The sequence below is a fragment of the Zootoca vivipara genome, chromosome 1 (genome assembly GCF_963506605.1).
Source record: "Zootoca vivipara chromosome 1, rZooViv1.1, whole genome shotgun sequence".
In the NCBI taxonomy this organism is placed as follows: Eukaryota; Metazoa; Chordata; class Lepidosauria; order Squamata; family Lacertidae; genus Zootoca; species Zootoca vivipara.
The window spans coordinates 114,213,274-114,232,052 of NC_083276.1; the positions used below are offsets into that span (position 1 = coordinate 114,213,274).

Here is an 18,779-nt window from a genome sequence, read left to right on the forward strand (position 1 = left end):
GTGAAGGCTGTAATCAAGAAAACACATAATTCATCACACAAGGATTAGTATAGCTTTCTATATAAATATGCCCGTAGAGGTGACACTGGAGAGAAGTGGATAAATTACCCTTGAACAATAAATACTGTTGGGTATTTTCAAGTAGAGTTGGTTTTTAAAGGCAGACATCACACAGTATCAGAATGTCTGGTCAGATGTGGACCCTCCATGATAGCTCATCAAAATAATTTTGTCCTGAACGCTTAAAGCTTCATCTACTTAGAGGACATGATAAACAATGACAACAGAGTAATGATTATCACAGTGGAATCTCTTAAGCAACAAGTTAAAAGGATTTTCATTTTACAATTGAATAAGAGTGGATTTCTAAATTGTGTTTGCATAGATTAAGTCAAGTGCTTGTGCTTGTTATGCACTGTAATATAAATAAATTGCCTTGGTGTATAATGAAAAACACATTATTGATGCACATTTGCCTAAATCTGTCAAATTTTAAATTAATCTTTTCTTATAAGCAGCAACAGGGACCTATCATGTTCTTGTGAAGGGTTCAGAGAAGCTGCTCCATTTATCTGTGAAACCAGCCTATAACTGGAAATTTCACAAAAATATGGTTATGGAATTCAAATTATAAGTGATGCGTCCATAAATTTCACACTGTCTCATGTAATTTGCTCAGCATGATGGCATTATTATATTATTTGGGCTCAGCAACCTTTTTGGACCAGTGGGAACATCTGGAATTTTGAGAAGGGCATATGGGTGCCAGTCACAGAACGTCTGCCTTGAGGGCGTGGCACAACCCAAAATAGCTGCCACATTTGGAAAAAAGCAGAAAAATAGACAGGGCCACAAATATATAAAGGACTGCCACTGCCCCCCTTCCATCGGTACCCTGTCAATGGGGTGGGTGGGTGGGGTGGTTTCATTTACATCAGAAACCATCTCACAAAGAGAAGCTTTCCTCTTTTCAGTATGGATGGAAGGATGAGTGTTCATTCCTGGCATCCGAGAAAATGGTTCTGAGTTGGAAACAGTGACACTATTCTCACAATTTTGAAGACTGTACAGCTATAAAATTCGCCTAAAAATGAAATTAAGTCTTCTATTGCTTCTTTCTCTATGAACATTCATTTTCATTCATCCCCATGCAGAGCATGCTATATGCACCTTCAGTGTAACATTTGCCCTGATTTTACTTTGTAGGTTGGCATTTTAATTCACGCTTAATTTGTAGTTGGTGTGAACGCCTCAAATATGAACTTTTTTTCCTGCCTTTTGCCTGTCTACAATAACCATGTAAATGTTCTTAGATCTCCATGACCTTAATGCATATTCAGTTCTCTGCAATGTTAGCATTTCTTTAATTTTGATGTGCCTTAAATGTTATGGGGTGGTTTTCCATAAAATACTCAAGAGGAGCTTACTGGATATTAAAACCATGAAAAACTGGAAGCTCAGTAAATGTTAGAAATGGTATTCTAATTACTTGCACATAACAGTACACGTCCTTTTGGACCGATTAAAATGCTATTAAGCAATAGGAGGATTGCAGGATTTGGGGCCTTAGTTGTACAAACAGATATTTTAACATTCTCTTCTGGTATTTCCCTTATGTTTCCTAGTTTCTATAGACAACGGAAATTTGTGCTCTGTTGAGTTTTTATTGTTGTCTGTTTCCGCTGAGAATGAAAGTTAGTGAATATCGGCTGCCGTGCCTAGTTGGCTGGAACAATCAGATTACACACTCTGTAGCTCAGCATCTCTCTGCTTCGCTTGGAGCTTCATCAAGCCAGTTAACATTATAGCTATAGGAGAGGGCTCTGTCCATCCTCACCGCTGATTTAATCAGCGCATAATGCTGGTGGTACCTGATCATTTTTGCTTCCAGTTACTGTCACTGCAGAGCAGCATGAATTGTAAAACTAAGTAAGTGAACCCAGAGGAACCACTTTTCTATGCGGATTCCTCTCCTCCCTGCTTCCTTTTTTTCTACTGCAAAAGCTGAAAGGATCTTAACAGTTCAGTTGCACCTTCCAGGCTCATGTCTGCATTGCAGGAGGCATGGAGCTGCATTCACTGCTCAGTGAGCTTTTGGGATGTTTTGCTTGGGGGCGGGGGGGGGGGGGGAGAAGAGAGAGGCTGTTTCCCCATTAATATAATTCACTCTACAAGCTTGTGCAGGCTTTGAAGAGGCTGCCGCCAGCATCAGTCTGTGCTAAAGCTAGACCAAATGAAATGCACACACACCACATTGGAAATAGCAGGAACCTACGGTAAATACCGGGACCCAGGTGGCGCTGTGGTTAAACCACTGAGCCTAGGGCTTGCTGATCAGAAGGTCGGCGGTTCGAATCCCTGTGACGGGGTGAGCTCCCATTGCTTGGTCCCAGCTCCTGCCAACCTAGCAGTTCGAAAGCATGTCAAAATGCAAGTAGATAAATAGGAACCGCTACAGCGGGAAGGTAAACGGTGTTTCCGTGTGCTGCTCTGGTTTGCCAGAAGCGGCTTTGTCATGCTGGCCACATGACCTGGAAGCTATACGCCGGCTCCCTCGGCCAATAATGCAAGATGAGCGCGCAACCCCAGAGTCGGTCACGACTGGACCTAATGGTCAGGGGTCCCTTTACCTTTACCTTTACCTAAATACCGGTAGGGAGGTTATCCTGAGGTTGATGGGAGGGAGGAGAGGGAATAGTCACAATAATTATAACACTCATTTATTAATTTCCAGATGTATAGACAGGTTTCTTGAAGCAAAAACAGGAAGGCTGTTTTTTAAGCTAGGAGCCCCAGTTATGGTGCCATGGGGATTGTGCTCCATCCAATTTTTGTTTTTGAATCAGTTTTTTTGGGCATTTTTGTTGTTTGGTTGATTGAGAGAGCTGTCTGTTTTCTGTTCTCATCTTCTGAGTGGCCACTTATGTTTTCTTTTTGTTACTTGTTTGGGGGCAGGATTTTTGCCTGTTTTGGGAGAGGTTCTGAGCACCACCACTTTATTATTATTATTATTATTATTATTATTATTATTATTATTATACTACAGTATTTATATATACCCTGCTTTTCTCCCTGATGGGAATCAAGGTAGCTTACAGATAAAAATAAGAAACGGTTTTCAGAGCTGCCCATGACATTTCTTCGATTTTCGAATGCGTCCTTGTGCCCCAAAAGGTTGGCTATCCCGTGCCTTGAAGACTAGCAAGTTTCAGTGCGCCATAAGCTTTTGTGGACTAGAGACCACTCCATGGGGATGATATTTTATATTTCGATTTACGCTACAGTATATTTTGTTAGATTGCTTATTCTGATATTTTCTGTTGTTATTTTCTGTTTTCTCTTGGCATCCTTTGAGAGGGAAAAAGCACATCCACATAATGGCTGAATATCCCCTGTTAGTCATGATAAGAATAGACCCACTGAAATAAATGGACTTTAAAAAATATTATCTGCTCAGAGGAATGTACTTGGGGATAAACTGCCTCTGTTTAAACGCATGCAGCACTATTTGTGCATATATTAGGGGCTCCCATGTGAATTAGCATTTGGTGCATCAGTTTGTTTTCCTTCTATGAAGTTAGTACAGTGGACGCTTGGGTTGCGAATGTGATCCGTGCGTTTGCAACTGCATCTGCGCATGCGCGGTTGCAATTCAGCCCTTCTGCACATGCGCGAGCACCACAACCTGGGTTCGGCGTGGGACACAACCTGAAAAGATGCAACCTGAAGCGTCTGTAACCCGAGGTATGACTGTAATCGGGACCAGTGACTAGACCAGAGTGGTTTGTTGTGGGTGTGCAAAATCCAGGTGTGTTTGCACAAATTCCTATTCCTCAGAGCTACCTACTTCACAGGATTCCTGTGAAAATATTCCCTAAGCGACCCCCATGCTCCATATATGCAATTCTAAGCTCCTTGGAGGAAGGGGGGAAGAATATAAATGTCAAACAAATGAATAATAAAATAAGAGTAATAAGCACCTAATACTTCATGACTTCAAAAGTTTCATGTTTTGATTGATTAAACTCTCGTTTTTTTTGTTTTGTGGGGTGGGGAACGATTCCTGTTCTGCAACTTGGTTTTCTCAGAAGTCTGTGAATTCTATAAAGCTTTCTCACAAGTAGTTAAAGTTCCAGGTGAGATTTTTCTATTGGCCTAGAAAAGAAACTCTTGTTTTGACAGTGTTTTTGAAATGTTTTGCTCCCCAACAGTTCTAACTGCAAATCTTGCTACCACCCTTTATAAACAGAAATCGTATGTCTATAGTGCCATCAAGTGGATGTCAGTCATTATAGCATCAACATTTTTTATACTTGATACTTCATCGCCGCAAAATTCCACTTGTTCTCACTTCAACTGATTATCCCCTATCTTAATAACAAGTTACGGAATAGAACAGAACGGTGTTTGTTGCATTACTCCATAGACCATAGCAGAAAATACAAGCTATAGTCTAGTATCTAGCCCTACATACATTCACCTGAAAGGCCAGCTGATTTCATTTAACAGTCTCTCCATTGAACTCCAGTATCTATAACTGAAACTCATTTAATCATACTGAAGTGCTTCAGTTTGCTTGTGTTGTTCACCGGGCAATAACGCTGAAGCTGACGGCATTGTGCATCAGCCCAAATGTGGAGAATTATCCGTTCTGTAAAATATCCATCCTGCAATCATGACCTGAAGGCTGGCATCATTAACCCTGCCATATGGGAATCCCTTGCAGATGATCGCAAATGCTTGGAGGTAGACAGTCATGTTGTGCATCCACAGCAGTGACCAGAGATAGAATGACCCCTGGGAGGAACGCAGAGAGAAGAAATGCCATGGTGTACCTGTAATAGCAAAACCAGACACCATAATCTGCAAAACCTGAAATAAAACACGTTCTCCCAAATCGGACTCTACAGCCACACACTTCCTCTATTTGAATGCCGCCTACTTTACAAAGTTATGGATTACCTCTGTTGCTTTGTCTACTTTTTTTCCTTTAACCCAGCCCGCCACTGGTATGGAAGGTTGTCCATGAGCAAATGTGGTTTCTTGACCTGAAAAAGATTTGCCAATCCTGATCTAGGGAGAGAATCATTTTCTGTCCCTTCAGGTAGTAGAAGACACTGAAGTCATTATTTACTTTCTTCGGGCTACAAATTCTGTGGACATCTAGAAGGACTTTATAATAAAACCGTATAGCTGCCCTCGCTGCTTGTGAAAATACATGAATGTGTCGCCTGAGTGACCTTAACATGTTAAATTTAATAAAGTGTATTTACTCAAGTTAGATATGAGCTGTTTTTGCTTTTGCTTCCTTTTATATAACTTTGAGGTCACGGTAAAATAAGCTGGAGGCGCTAGGCCTAATGAAACTGATTTTATTTGGGAAACTCAAATCTGTGGCTTGATAGGATAAACCATTTTGGTACACAGTTGTTTTCTTCTTGGTTGCAGAAATAACTTTTTGCTCCTGACACTGCTTTGGTTTGGCTCCTGAATGCCATAGCTAATGAATTTGTCCGGAATGTAGAGAAAGTACAAAATGAGGAAATTTGAAAGTCGTGGGACCTTATTTTCTAGTAAATGAATAGTTGAATGCCCTGCAAAATACAAAACTTCCTTTAGGGTGCATTCAGACATGGGGAATACTGTGGGACATGGGGATTTCCTGGTTACAATGATGATGCTTCTGTCTTGTTTTCTAATGTTCCTTTCACACCGCAGTACCTGTTGTGTTATGGACCAGTGGCTTTTACTGCCATGTTGCACTGAATTTCATTCACACCAGTGATCACAGGCAACATGGCTGCTTCCTCACACTTTCCACACCTGCATGGTTCTGCTTCCCCTGATTTACCCATGAAAATGGCAGGAAACAAATCAATGCTGGTATACCACCCCAATTTTTGTTTACTTTCGCAATGTTCCAGGTTAATGCTGCTGCAGTCAGATTATTTCTAGAATCAAATAACATGGAAATAAGTGCTAAACTTCATTTAGATTTCCATGAGGGGCTTTTACATCACACGAGAGCTCAAATATAGTATAGAAGTTAATAGATAGAGAAACATCAGGGAAATAGAATTAACTGTATTCTGAATGTAGCCTTAAGTTCCCTGTCACATACAGATGACTTGGGGAGGAAAGGGAAGGGTTGGTGGCAACCAGAGACAACAGATAAAGCCAGAATGAAATATGTGGAACCCTGTGTGGAATAATTTCAGTTACTTCATTTTAAAATTGTACTACTTTGTCTCTTCCACTTCAACCTGCAGCATTTTCAGGGCCGCCTTAAGCGTTAAGAGTTGTCGACCTTTTTTTAGGGAGAGAACGGCCAAAGTTGTTGACTTTTTTTTAAAAAGGAAATAGTTGTTTACCTTTAGAATGTTTGGGGGACGCAAGGACCCCCATTCGTTGGGATTTGTTGCTGCCGGTGGCGCACGGCAGATCCTGTCCGGAGATGTTTCCTCCGCGGTCACTTGCATTCCCCGTCGTTCTGCGCTAGTGCCCCACGTTGGGCAGCGCTGGGATCGTGCGCTGGCAGCAGAAAAGCCACCAAAGGAACCCGCAGCTCGGCGCATGCAACAGGATGCGTCGCACAGTGCCCACAATGTTACACAGCACTCTGGGCATGGCGCTGAAACTGTTAGCCGCCATGCAGCTGGGGCAAGAGCCGACAGCCGAGTGGAGCAGAGCTTGTCAGAGCCCCGCGGGCTCTTCTGCAGGCGGCTTGGCGCGAGTTCGGAGGTGAGCGTTGGAGTCCGGCGAAGAGCTGCCCACAGCACTTTGATGGGCTCTGCTCCACTCAGCTGTCGGCAGCTCTTCCCCAGACTCCAATGCTTGGCCCCGGACTCTCAGCCTGGCGCCCCTGAGAGCCCAGCGCCTGGGTGCTGTGCACCCCTAGCACCAACAGTTAAGACGGCCCTGAGCGTTTTCTATACCAAACACCTTAGTGTCTTAGTTTTGCATATCTGTGTATTCATACTGTTTTCTTTCCAGCCCCTTTCTGACATTCTTTGAATGTGTGGGTGGCACAGGAGTGGAATCCCATAAGTACCCAGCCTTCACTGCTTGTAATAAGGTCTGGAAAGAGCTCCTGTGTGTACAAATGCATGCTTTTTGTGACGGAGCTTTGTTTTTCAGGGCTCCCGCTTGTATAATCCCATGTTATGTACAGCTGCATTCTGGAGACTCTTTCCAGACCTTAATAAAGAACTTGTGATTTATCCAGATTATGTAGAAGTCAGCTTGTTGTTATTTTGGTGTGCAATAGCAGACATTTGTGAAAAGCTGGTTGCAGTTCTTCCAGAATATGGACATAGGAATAGATTGGTTTGCCCTTTCTTTGGCAGATGTTTTGTTTGCATTTGCAGGCACTGGCCACTTGCAGTAGTAATACTGCACCAAAAAGCTACATTTGTTGTCTGCGGCAAAACATGCATGCGTACCATGGTACCTTCCAGGGAGGGCTTGGGGGGGGGCAGACTTCCAGGGTGTCACTCAGAAGAATGGGGAAGAGGTCCTGCAACTGTAGTAGGTGCGGCAAAGCACATTCTGAAGTAGAAACATATAATTCTATAGAGTTGGATGGGACCTCAAAGGTAAACTATTCCAAGCCCCTACCAATGCAAGTAATATGCACTACCCTCAAAAGTGGGGGACAGAGGGTGGCAATGCTCCTGCAAGAGCATTAAGTCTAGAATCTAAAATGACTTAACTGTAGCAATGTCTGAACAATTCCAGTGCACAGCTATGTAGAGCAGACCTTTTGAAATATGACCAGGACATATGTTTCACTTGGTTTGCATGTATTTCGTGTGCATTCATGTGAGGTTAATACACAAGTTATCAAGCAGTTCATTTGGTAGCTTCAGTACTGGCACCCTGTTAAGTGGAGCCCTGTTTCTACATTTTGCAGGATGTAAGCTGGTAACATTGCTCATAATGTTGTTCTCACAGAATGTTCACTGAGCCATTTGTTCTGTGTTGTTGTTTTTCTCCGAACGTTTCGCACATATCACCCTGAAGAAAGGGAAGGAAGACAAATAAAGTCATTTGAAGCTGTTGTAAATACACTTCCTGCCCAGTTGTTCAGGAAGGAGGGAAGCATTGCCAATAGCCCTAATGTTTCACAGCCCCTAAATTCAGGCTAACTTCATCCGAGAGCTTTGCAATCGGACAAAACAGGATGTTACTAGCAACACATCAATGGATGTTCGAACATGCACTCTGGACTTTGATAAGGCTGATTTTTTAAAAAAAACCTGAAGGAACTACTGGGTTGAGATCCTATAGTCAGAAATACTAGTAGTTGTGTGGTGAACCCCGATGCCTCCCCAGAATGAATAATGACACAGGACACATGGCATAAGGTTAATGGGCATAATAGGCCCGCTGTGCTGGCAGTCTGTGAAGGGTTAACCACCGTTGGATGAGCCCTGCGATGCACATGAACTAGGAACTCATCCTGGGGCAACTGCTAGGGGTCGTGCCTTTAGGCCCTCACCTACCACGGCTTCGGACTTGGCCACGCCCCGGACTCCTTAAGGGAGTACCCTTCAGCATTTTGGGGGAGGTGATGGCAGCAACCTCCCCCCCCCCACTAGTAACCTTTCAGAGATAATCCAGTGCCTACCGCCAAAACCAAAGTTGTGACGAGTTACTACGAGGTAGGCGAAAACCACCAGGCCAGAGCCAATTTGCCCAGTGGGAAAATTCCTACCAGGATCCTCAATGGCGACCAACTGATGTCCATAGCAATGTCAAATGAGAGACCTGCCTAAAGGGAGGGTGGGTGGGAAAACGAAGCAGCTGGAGGTTAAAATGAGGAGAGAGGCAGATTCCCGGCTGCGGGCTTTCTTAAATCAGCAATCCGCGCCTCCTTGGAACGTCCTGATTGCACGCGCCAAGGGAGTGCCGCGGCCGGGAGCCAGCCAATGGGCTGGGGGAATGGCAACCATTCCCCTCCCCCCACGTGTCGGCCTCGTGGGCCCACAACCTCCACTCCTCCTTATGGCGGAATGGACTGACCCGAACCAATGGCTTCAAGTGACAAGAAAAGAGATTCCGACTAAAAATCAGGAAGAATTTTCTGACAGTAAAAGCTGTTTGACAGTGGAACGGACTCCCTTGGAAGGTGGTGGGCTCTCCTTCATTGGGAGCTTTTAAGCAGAGGTTGGATGGCCATCTGTCAGGGAGTCTTTAGTTGAGATTTCTTCATTGTAGGGGGTTGGGCTAGATGACCCTTGGGCCCCCTTCCAACTCTGCAGTTCTCTGATGCTGTGATTCAGGATCCCCATCGAAAGTACTTTTCCCATAAATGGCATCCCATTCCCACTGGTGCCACAGGATATTTTGGTGCTAGCTCAAGTGCTAACAAAGGTTGCGGAGTACTTGTGTGAGTACCAAAGAAGTACTAAGTGCTCCTTCTGCGCATTGAATCAAGAGTAATATATCTGCAAAGTGACCCTTCAGTGATTCCGCCTTATATGGCGGGGTGGGCGGGAGCGTGGTTTAATCTGAGCACCCTAAAGACAATCTGTATGTTAGAACACCATCATCTTCCCTCTGTGGCTTGCCAAAGGGCATCCAATAAATTGGTGGCTGAGATTTGAATGAGGGACATGGAATGGTATATTGTAGTAGGTAAGAGACAATGAATTGGGAAACCTTATGAAAACAGAATACATAAAAAATGCATATGCTGCTCTTGATACGAGACCAGTAAAGCCTGATTTATTTAAATACAACATAAAGAAGACTCCAGAATCTTTCCTATTAGGAATGGTTGAAGAGGAAGTGGCAAAAAAAAGATGAAAAGATATTTTATACTCAGTAGCGGCGGCGAGAATTTTAATTGCAAAATTATGGAAAAGTAAGGAAGTACCCACCATTAGATTGGCAGGAGAATTTAATCGGTTATATTGATTTGGCTAGATTGACGAATTCGATTAGGGGCGGTTCCAATAAAAAAATTTATTGACAATTGGGAAAAATTTGGAGTATATTTAAAAGAACTTGGGTTTGAAACCAATATTTTGTAGTATTCCAAGGAGGAAAGTTAATAGAAGCAGTAGGAAGATAAATAATTTTATAGTCAGGATAGAAGAGAAGGGGAAGTCGAATTACAAAAGAAGATGCGAAGACAGAATGGAAGATATATAAGACAAGTTGATGATATATTTGAGAAGATGGAGTAAGTTTTGTTTGAAATTGTATGATTATTTATGTATGTATTGATTTTGTTTGTATTTTAGAGGATTGTTTTGTTTTATATTGATTTTAAATTTAATAAAGATTACAACTAAAAAAACAAAACAAAAGGTGGGCAGTTCAAAAAAAAAAAGCCTGATTTAGGGCCCATAGGATACAGCTTAAACCACCAGCAGCGGATGATTTTTAGAATAAAAATAGGGGGGGGGTCTTCCCCTGAGAAATATGTTTGCGAAGGACAAACTTCTGCCATGCTCTTATTTGATCAGAGGCCTTGATTGTAAGGGTTGCCAGACACACTGTGCACAGATGCCCAAAACATAATGTGATTTGGTTGAGTGTTCTCACCTAACCATATTTCAATTGATTCTTAGCCTGTGGATTCATGTGCTCAGTAAAGCATACTGCACTGTTTGTAGGAATGTGCACATGCATGTTTGGACAATTTAAAACCCAGAATGAATTAAATCTACAAATGATTTCTTTTTAGAAAATATTAATTGTATTTTTGTAAAAAAGTTTGCTTTTAGAGTTTTTAGTTGTTATAATAATTATTAATAATGGTCGCTGGTGCTAACTGTTTCAAAACATGGTCTTTAAATGATCTATCTGTACAACTTGCAGAGGTGGAACTTATGGCATTTGGGGATTTTTTTAGCTTTTTAAAGGAGTTCAGGTTTTCTCATTTGTCTTTTGTACACTTTTGCTGATGTAATAGATGCCATATATAAATATTTTGTGCTTGAATGTTTGCTGTTTAAAATTATCGCTATTATAATAATCATTATCGTTAAAGTTATTTCTGCATCATCACTAACCAAGAACTCTACATGACTTACAAAACATTTTAATCTCTCAGTCGAAGTGTTAGAATTCATCTGTATTTCATAAAGTAGAAAAAGTAAATGAATTTGTATTTATTATGTTTGTTAATACTAAGGAGCACATTTCTTTCATAAATATAAGGAGGCGGCCAATTTAAAAGAAAGATGTTTGAATGCATGGGATCTTTGTTGAAAGAGCTTTCAAAGGAAGTAAAAACAAATCTTCCTGCAAAAGAAAGAATAGAATCGTAGAATTGTAGTATTTTCCTTTTGTGAAGTGTGTCTGATATTAGCTAAAATATAAGGATATGGATTTAGATTTAATAGTCCACTCTGAACCTATTCATTTATTTTAATAGCCACGAGGTTAGAATAAAAAAGAATCATGCAAAAGAAGAATATTTTGAGGTGAAAACGATCAAGTACTGCACAGTGTTGAACAGTTTTTATTCTTTAGCTGAAGTTCTTTCTCCTGATAAAATATTGAAGAACATGTAATCTAGTATTGCTAGTATTATGTGTCATAGAATTGCAAGATAAGAATTTATTTGTTGAACGGCATTTTATTTTGAACCACCCTTTGGCCGTTGGAGGAGCAAAGGTTAAAACGTGGGCACTGGCTGAAATCTGACCCCTAAGGTTCTTTATAAATCACCAGTTTTGTTCAACATAGCACTAAAAATTGAATCCACCCTTTTCTACAGAGTGATACAGTATGTCTGAAATGTAGCACAAGCGTGTGTGTTTTTCACCAAAAGCACACCCATTTGGAAAGCCAATCTTTTTATTGCAGATGGTTGTTTTTGGAGGGACAGGGGGACAATAATGTAAAGTATGTGCAATGTATGAAATGGCTTTAAAGTTGCATGTTTTTGGTGACAAGGTAAATTATACATATACAAGCCTAGCCATGGACCATGGCAGCTCTTCATCTCAGAAAACCTTTGTTAAAAACAACACTATTTAGATGGTGCCTCCCATATTACGTCTTTGCGCACACACAAAATAGCTCATCGTGTAGAAGACAAGGCTAGAACATTTCTCCGTGATGTGCCGGTATCCATATGTTGGGGAATTTTGAAATGGGGCGGTATTGGGAACCAAAAAACATAGCACAATAATATTAGAGGACACCCCACCTCCCTGAATCAGATCAAAGGCCTATCTAGTCCAAAATCCTTTTACCACAGAAGCCAATCAAATGCCTCTGGGAAGCCCACAATCAAGACATGAGGGTATTGTTTCCCAGAGTACCTCTGGGAATAAGAGCATAGGAAGCTGCCTTATGCTGAATCAGACCATTGGTCCATTTAGCTCAGTGTAGTCTGTAGTGACTGACAGCAGCTCTCCAAGCTTTCATGCAGGAAATCTTCTCTTGGAGGTGCTGGGATTTAAACGAGGGACCTTCTGCATGCAAATCATAGGTTCTCCCACTGAGATGTGTATGTTTCCTTGTCTGGGGCACACTTAAGAATGGTGGCAACAGCCGGAACTCTGCTCTTAACGGTTGTTCCTCAAAAGCGACCCGCTCCTAAACTTTAGGAATAAGGCAAGAAGAGAAAGCCTGGCCATTGTTGTGGGAAGCCTTGTTAAGCTCTCTTCCTCTTTTCAAATCATTTTGGTGGCCATATTTGGTGCCTGAAGTGCAGCTCTAAAGCAAGCCTACTCAACACTCAACCGCATAGTGACAAGTTTGAGGCAGCCATTTTGTTCAGGGGTAGGCAACCTAAGGCCCGCGGGCCGGATGCGGCCCAATCACCACCTCAATTCGGCCTGCGGACGGTCCAGGAATCGGTGTGTTTTAACATGAGTAGAATGTGTCTTTTTATTTAATGCATCTCTGGGTTATTTGTGGGGCATAGGAATTCATTTATTTCCCCCCCCCAAAAAAATAGTCCGGCCCACCATGTGGTCTGACCGGCCCACGGCTGAAAAAGGTTGCTGACTCCGGGTTTTGTTTCTGGACTGTTCTTATCCCCAAGACCTAGTTTTGTGTGTGGAGAGAAATGGAAGTGCTTTTCACCATATAAGTCCCCACCACCACACCTGCAGTGTGAAGTGGACAGGCATACCAACCTCTTTGAGAGCTAGATTGAAGGCACAATTTTAATTACAATAACAACTTCTAATAGCTGATAATTCCTTTTTGCTCCAGGTAATGGAGATGTATCTTCCGTTTTGCGGGATTGCCATATCTAACGCTCAGCTGTTTGCTGCTTCCAGGAAGGAGTATGATAGAAGCAGAGTAAGTGAAAAGTTGCAATTTGGGCCACTGCCACTAACTTTTATTTCATATGCTATCTCTGCATGATCACATGATAAAAGGTCAGGTGACTGGAGGTAAATCATTATTATTTCTAAAGAGAACATTGACACTTTGTTGAAAATACACATACACTTAATACATATCACTTTGTTAATCAGTGATATGTATTTTGGCACTGATTGCAATATTTTGTTCTGCTCAAGAGTGAGGAATATCTTGTATCAGCAAAGCTACAATCTTACGTGCTCTTTCCTAGGAATAAACACAGTGAAACTTCTGTGAGTAAACATGCATAGAATTGCAGTGTAAATATATATATTTCCTGTCTTCCTGTTCTTTATGGTTTTAGCTTCATATTCAAAGGGTATCTTGCAGTTACAGATGTTTTTACCCGAATTTTTATCTTCCAGTAGTAATTCTACAGTAATTCCTTTCATCTGACATTATGATGCCAACATTTTTTGAGTTAAATGGTGACCACTAAAAGCTTTATCAGGATGTTACAGTGTGCAACTCATGAGAGCACAATGCACAAGCATTGCAAAGAGCTTTCTTGTGTTCTGTACGACTTGACTACTGTAGAAAAAAAACAAGTCTTTATTTTTGACATTTCAGTGGGAGTCTTTGATTCCCCCCCTCCCCCACTTCCCGATCTTGTGGGTGACATTTGTGAGGAAATCGGGAAGCCAGGGCTTAGGGATCTGGCACATATTCAGGAGAGCAACAGGACACAACTTTATTGCAACTTTACACATCAAGTATTTTGGCATGTAAGGCTAGGGATAGATCTTGGCAAAAAGAATCTGTGTGTCTGAGGAAAGTCTGGGACGAAGGACACTTCAAACAGAGCCCTAATGCAATCAGTTCCATTAATTGGTATAGCTTAAGGCAGTGTTTCTCAACCAGTGTGCCTCCAGATGTTTTGGGACTACAACTCCCATCATCCCTAGCTAGCAAGACCAGTGGTCAGGAATGATGGGAGTTGTAGTCCCAAAACATCTGGAGGCACACTGGTTGAGAAACACTGGCTTAAGGCATACATGAAACACTGAAGTGACCTTTTATCCTGGCCCCATTGAGAAAATGAGCAAACAAAAACACTGATTTCCGTGTTACAGGTAGGTAGCCGTGTTGGTCTGACGTAGTTAAAACAAAATAAAAAAGAAACAAAATAAAAAAAATTCCTTCCATCAGCACCTTAGAGACCAACTAAGTTTGTCATTGGTGTGAGCTTTCGTGTGCTTGCACACTTCTTCAGATACTTCTTTAGATTTCCACATAGGTGCCAACTCCCAGATTGAAAAATCCGGGATCGGCGCGGCGCAACACCAGAAGTCGCACTGTGGCCATTTTGGAACTGGGCAGAGCAGCACCGGAAGTTGCTTCTACGCATGCTCTGCCCATTTCCAAAATGCCTGCAGCGCTGCAAGTCATGCAGCGGCCATTTTGGAACTGGGCAGAGCGGCACCGGAAGTCGCTTCTACGCATGCTCTGCCCATTTCCAAAATGGCTGCAGTGCCAGAAATCGCTTCTACACATGTCCAGAGACTCCAGACATGCGCAGAAGGAGGGATTATGGTTTTTTAAAAAATCCGGGCTGCCAGCGGGAAACGGCTGGAAAAATGGGGTTTCCCGGGGAATACAGGAGACTTGGCAGCTATGGATCTTTTACAGGGACATTTGCTCATTGCTGTTTTGGGCACCTAAATTTAATTTAGAAGGAGTAAGCTCATATTACAAAGTCACTTTTAGAACTCTTGTGGGGGAAATTGTCCAATAATTTATTCGAATTGTAATAGCTGTCCCTCCCATATATATAGGCCTTGCTGGAGGTGGTTAATGATCTTTTTGAAGAACAGACAGACCTAGAGAAAATTGTGAAGAAAATTATGCACCGAGCCCAAACTCTACTAAAGTGTGACCGCTGCTCGGTATTGCTGCTCGAGGACATTGAGTCTCCAGTAAGTAGTGTTTCAGATTTCTGATTTCTATTGCATTTCTGTTATGATGACTTATTTTAGCTGATAAATATCTGTTGAATGCTGTTAGGTTACTACTCTGTAAATTCTCTTGCAAGATACAACACCGAATTAAAATGCTTACCTTTGTACAGGGGTCACACACTTTTGGCTGCCCTTGCCAAAGAATTTAGTTGCTCGTTCTGTTGCTTTCCCCCCCACAAGGATGCCAAGTTGAACAAAATATTGGGGGGCGGGGGCGGCAGGTAAGGCCTGCTCTACATAATTGATCACATGATGTGGTGCGCACACACCATTTGAATGGCAGTGACCATCAACTTCGGGGGGGGGGCTCAAATATTTTATTTGGGGAGGCCAAAGACCCCATGGCCCCTAGGAGTTGCTTCCTATGTTCCTCCATGAAGGCTGGGAGTGGGGGGGGGAATGAGTGTTCTATTGGGCATTGCTGCCTGAAGAGGAATGGAGCAAGTTTGGGCAGTGGTGCCCAATGGTTCCCTCCGTTCATGATTTATTGAGAGAAACTTCACATATGAAACTGATGTGTGTTGCTGTCCTGTGGTATTCCCTGCACCTGCATGAAGCAGCAGTCAATGCTTCCCTCATTTTTTGGGGGGGATGGAGATGGGTAGGGTATTTTTGAGCAGTAGCAGTCAGTGTCCCCCCTGCCACTGTTCTTTCCTGCTCCAAACAGAAAAAGCCACCAGTTGGCAATTTAACTCTGCTTCATCATAGCTGCCAAACAATCTGCAACTTTCCCCCCAGCTGTAGAGTCGTACCTAGGGGTTGGCGAAATCGGCTCCTACTGGGGATGCAAAAATCACCTATTACGATTTTGAGTCATCCCGTGACACCTTCTTTTTTTAAAAAAAATATTCTGTGTTTTGGAGGGAAAATGTGTCCCTGACACATCTTGAAAATGAGTGATTATTCCCCCCCTTCCTCGCCGTACAAACTCTTTGGTTTCTTATGTAACACAGTGCATGTTTTTTGATCACATTTTTAAAAGAAGTATTTTTGTTATTATATCTTCACCGTAACATTTGAATTATATCAGGATGAGTATAACTACACCACGAACAAGTTGTTTAAGAGTGGCTCCCTCTTCCCCAGAGAATCCCGGCAACAGTGGGCTTCCGGGTTCAGCGCCAGCGCCGATCGGCGGGGTTTCGTCTCGTCTCCGAGACGGCCCGTCCCTGCTAGGAGTGGGGAGGGCAGCGAGAGCGACGCTGCGCCCCTTAGAACCTCGGGAAGGGCGTCCCGGGGGCAATTTGCTCGGCACAGCCCCAATCCGGACTCCCCAACTCTTCGGTTAGCTCTAATAAGAGCTCCGGAGCGAGGAGGGTAGAAGTCGCGGGGGCCATTTTGAGCGGCAACGTTATTCTAGCAGGGAGAAGCTTCAAGCCGAAGGCGGAGAGCGCTGGATTCTTCCGAAAATAAAATGATTGGAAAAGACTGTAAGTAACCTCACGATTTGGATTATAAAACAATTTGGATCTGGGAGAGAGGGGAGAAAAGAGGAAGCCACCCCCCCCCCACGGCAACAAAAGAGACAGTATATAGAAACCCGAAGCCGTAAACAGAAGATTTGCAATTCAAAAGGATCCCTCAAAGGCATCAAAGAGAATCTCCCCTTTGATGCAGGGTGAAAAGGGGAGAGAGACTGTGGTTTATGACTGCCCTGCAGCAAGAGGTAAAGACTAAGAAAAACCTTTCTTTTCCTCGGGAGCCGGCAGCCCAGACAACCCAGTGAGTTGATCAGGATTTATAAGTCAATTTTTATTTCACTTTGTATTTTTGGACTTTGTGGAATTTCTTTTTTGGTTTAAATGTTTGTGAAATGTGAGTTCGAACTTTATTGTTAATAAGACTTGAAGAATGCAGCCAGCTTGTTAAAATGGAGTCGAGAAAATAAACTGTGATCATATTCCACCCCACGTGACAAGTTTTGACCTTGGCAGGATTGAATTATGTCAACAAAAAAGTGTTCCCCTGAGTTCCAGCGGTCTGTTTTGACCTTAATGTGGGAAACAAGAATAGAGCTATGTCAAGAGGAGACACGACGGCAAGAGTTACAGCAAAAATTTCAGATGGTGATGGCAGAATATGATTTTTTAGGAGATGAAGCTTTTGACACTGAAAAAGATGAATGTGAGAATGACAATGATGGTGACTGTGATTTGGAAGGAAAAGATGAAGATGAGGACTGTGATGATTCAACACAAAATGAAGCACACCACGAAAAAAATGATGACTTTACTCTACAAAAAGTTGGATGGAGTGCCCTGCTTTTGAGGGGGGCACGATTGGTATTATTGGAACTCCAGAACGCCCACAGGGAAGAAGGAAAAAATATGCAGAGAAGAGAAGAAATTCAGGGGTCCTGTATGGTGGCCTGGATGGCAAAAGACTGTAAACAGGGGGTGGGGTGAAGGGAAAGTGATGATGTGATTATAAGGATGGATTAACAGGTTTATAACTGGTCTGCTGATTATGGAATTTGCTGGATTGGGGGGGTGGAGCCGGTAATCGGGGATGTAAGGTTAAATTGAGAATAGTTATAGTTTTAAAAGTGAATGGATTTTGGAAAATGTGAAAATATGGAGGCTTATAGAGGGAGAAAAAATTAGGCACGGGAAGATAAAATGGGAGTTTGATTTTTCAGTGATTTGAATATTAGATGAAAATGTTAACAATTGATTTATAAGTTGTATAAGATACAAAGGTGTATTTTTATAAAGTAAGAAACTGTTGCAGATGATAAAAAAGGGATGAAAACCGGGGAAGGGGGGGGGAGGGGAAGCCCACAAAATATGGTTTTACAATTATGAATGTAAGAAAAAAATTTCTGTTTTGTATTGTTTTTTTCTCTTTGTTTGCTCTTTCTTTTTTCTCTTTTTTCCTATTTCTATTTTTCTCTTTTTTTGGTATGACAATAGATGGTTGGATGGATGGCCTCCTGCGTACTGCCCTGGTTTGCTGGAGCTCCCTGGTGGCAGGGGGGGGGGGGCTTTGGGGTCAGGGGAGGGGGAGGAGGACAGAAATCCAAGCATAAAATGGACCATCTCTGACTGTTCACATACATGGGATACTTCTGTGGCAGGGGAGGACCCATGTGGGTGGGTAGGAAGGAGGTGGAAAAGGTGTTTATGTATGTACAGCTTTTTTTTTTTGTATTTTGTAAAATTAATAAAAAGTATGTTTTAAAAAAAAAAGAGAATCCCGGCAACAGTAATGGACTAGGAGGGCATCTGGCTAAGAATTATCAGCACCCTTACCAAATTTCAGTTTCTAGAGTCTTTGGGGAAGCCATGACAGTGGAACTGCCATAAGACCAGTATACGTTTGTAGTACAGATATGCCCAGAGTGACCGTTTCGTAACCTTTAATTTTGTACAGTGCAGTTTACTAATCCCTCACTTGAAAATTTGACAAGGGTGGAATATCAGCTGCCTCTAAAACAAACAAAAAAATATCCCCTTGGTATACTTTATTTGATAGAATATG

General features: G+C 42.3%; 1 protein-coding gene across 1 annotated transcript in view; it reads left to right on the forward strand.

The window, feature by feature from the left end:
- Positions 1 to 18,779, forward strand: part of PDE11A (phosphodiesterase 11A) — a 146,989-nt gene that overhangs the window by 42,669 nt on the left and 85,541 nt on the right. The window contains exons 3-4 of the mRNA XM_035112278.2: positions 13,186 to 13,275; positions 15,117 to 15,257. Coding sequence (XP_034968169.2) covers positions 13,186 to 13,275; positions 15,117 to 15,257 — 231 coding nt within the window. The remainder of the gene's footprint in view (positions 1 to 13,185; positions 13,276 to 15,116; positions 15,258 to 18,779) is intronic.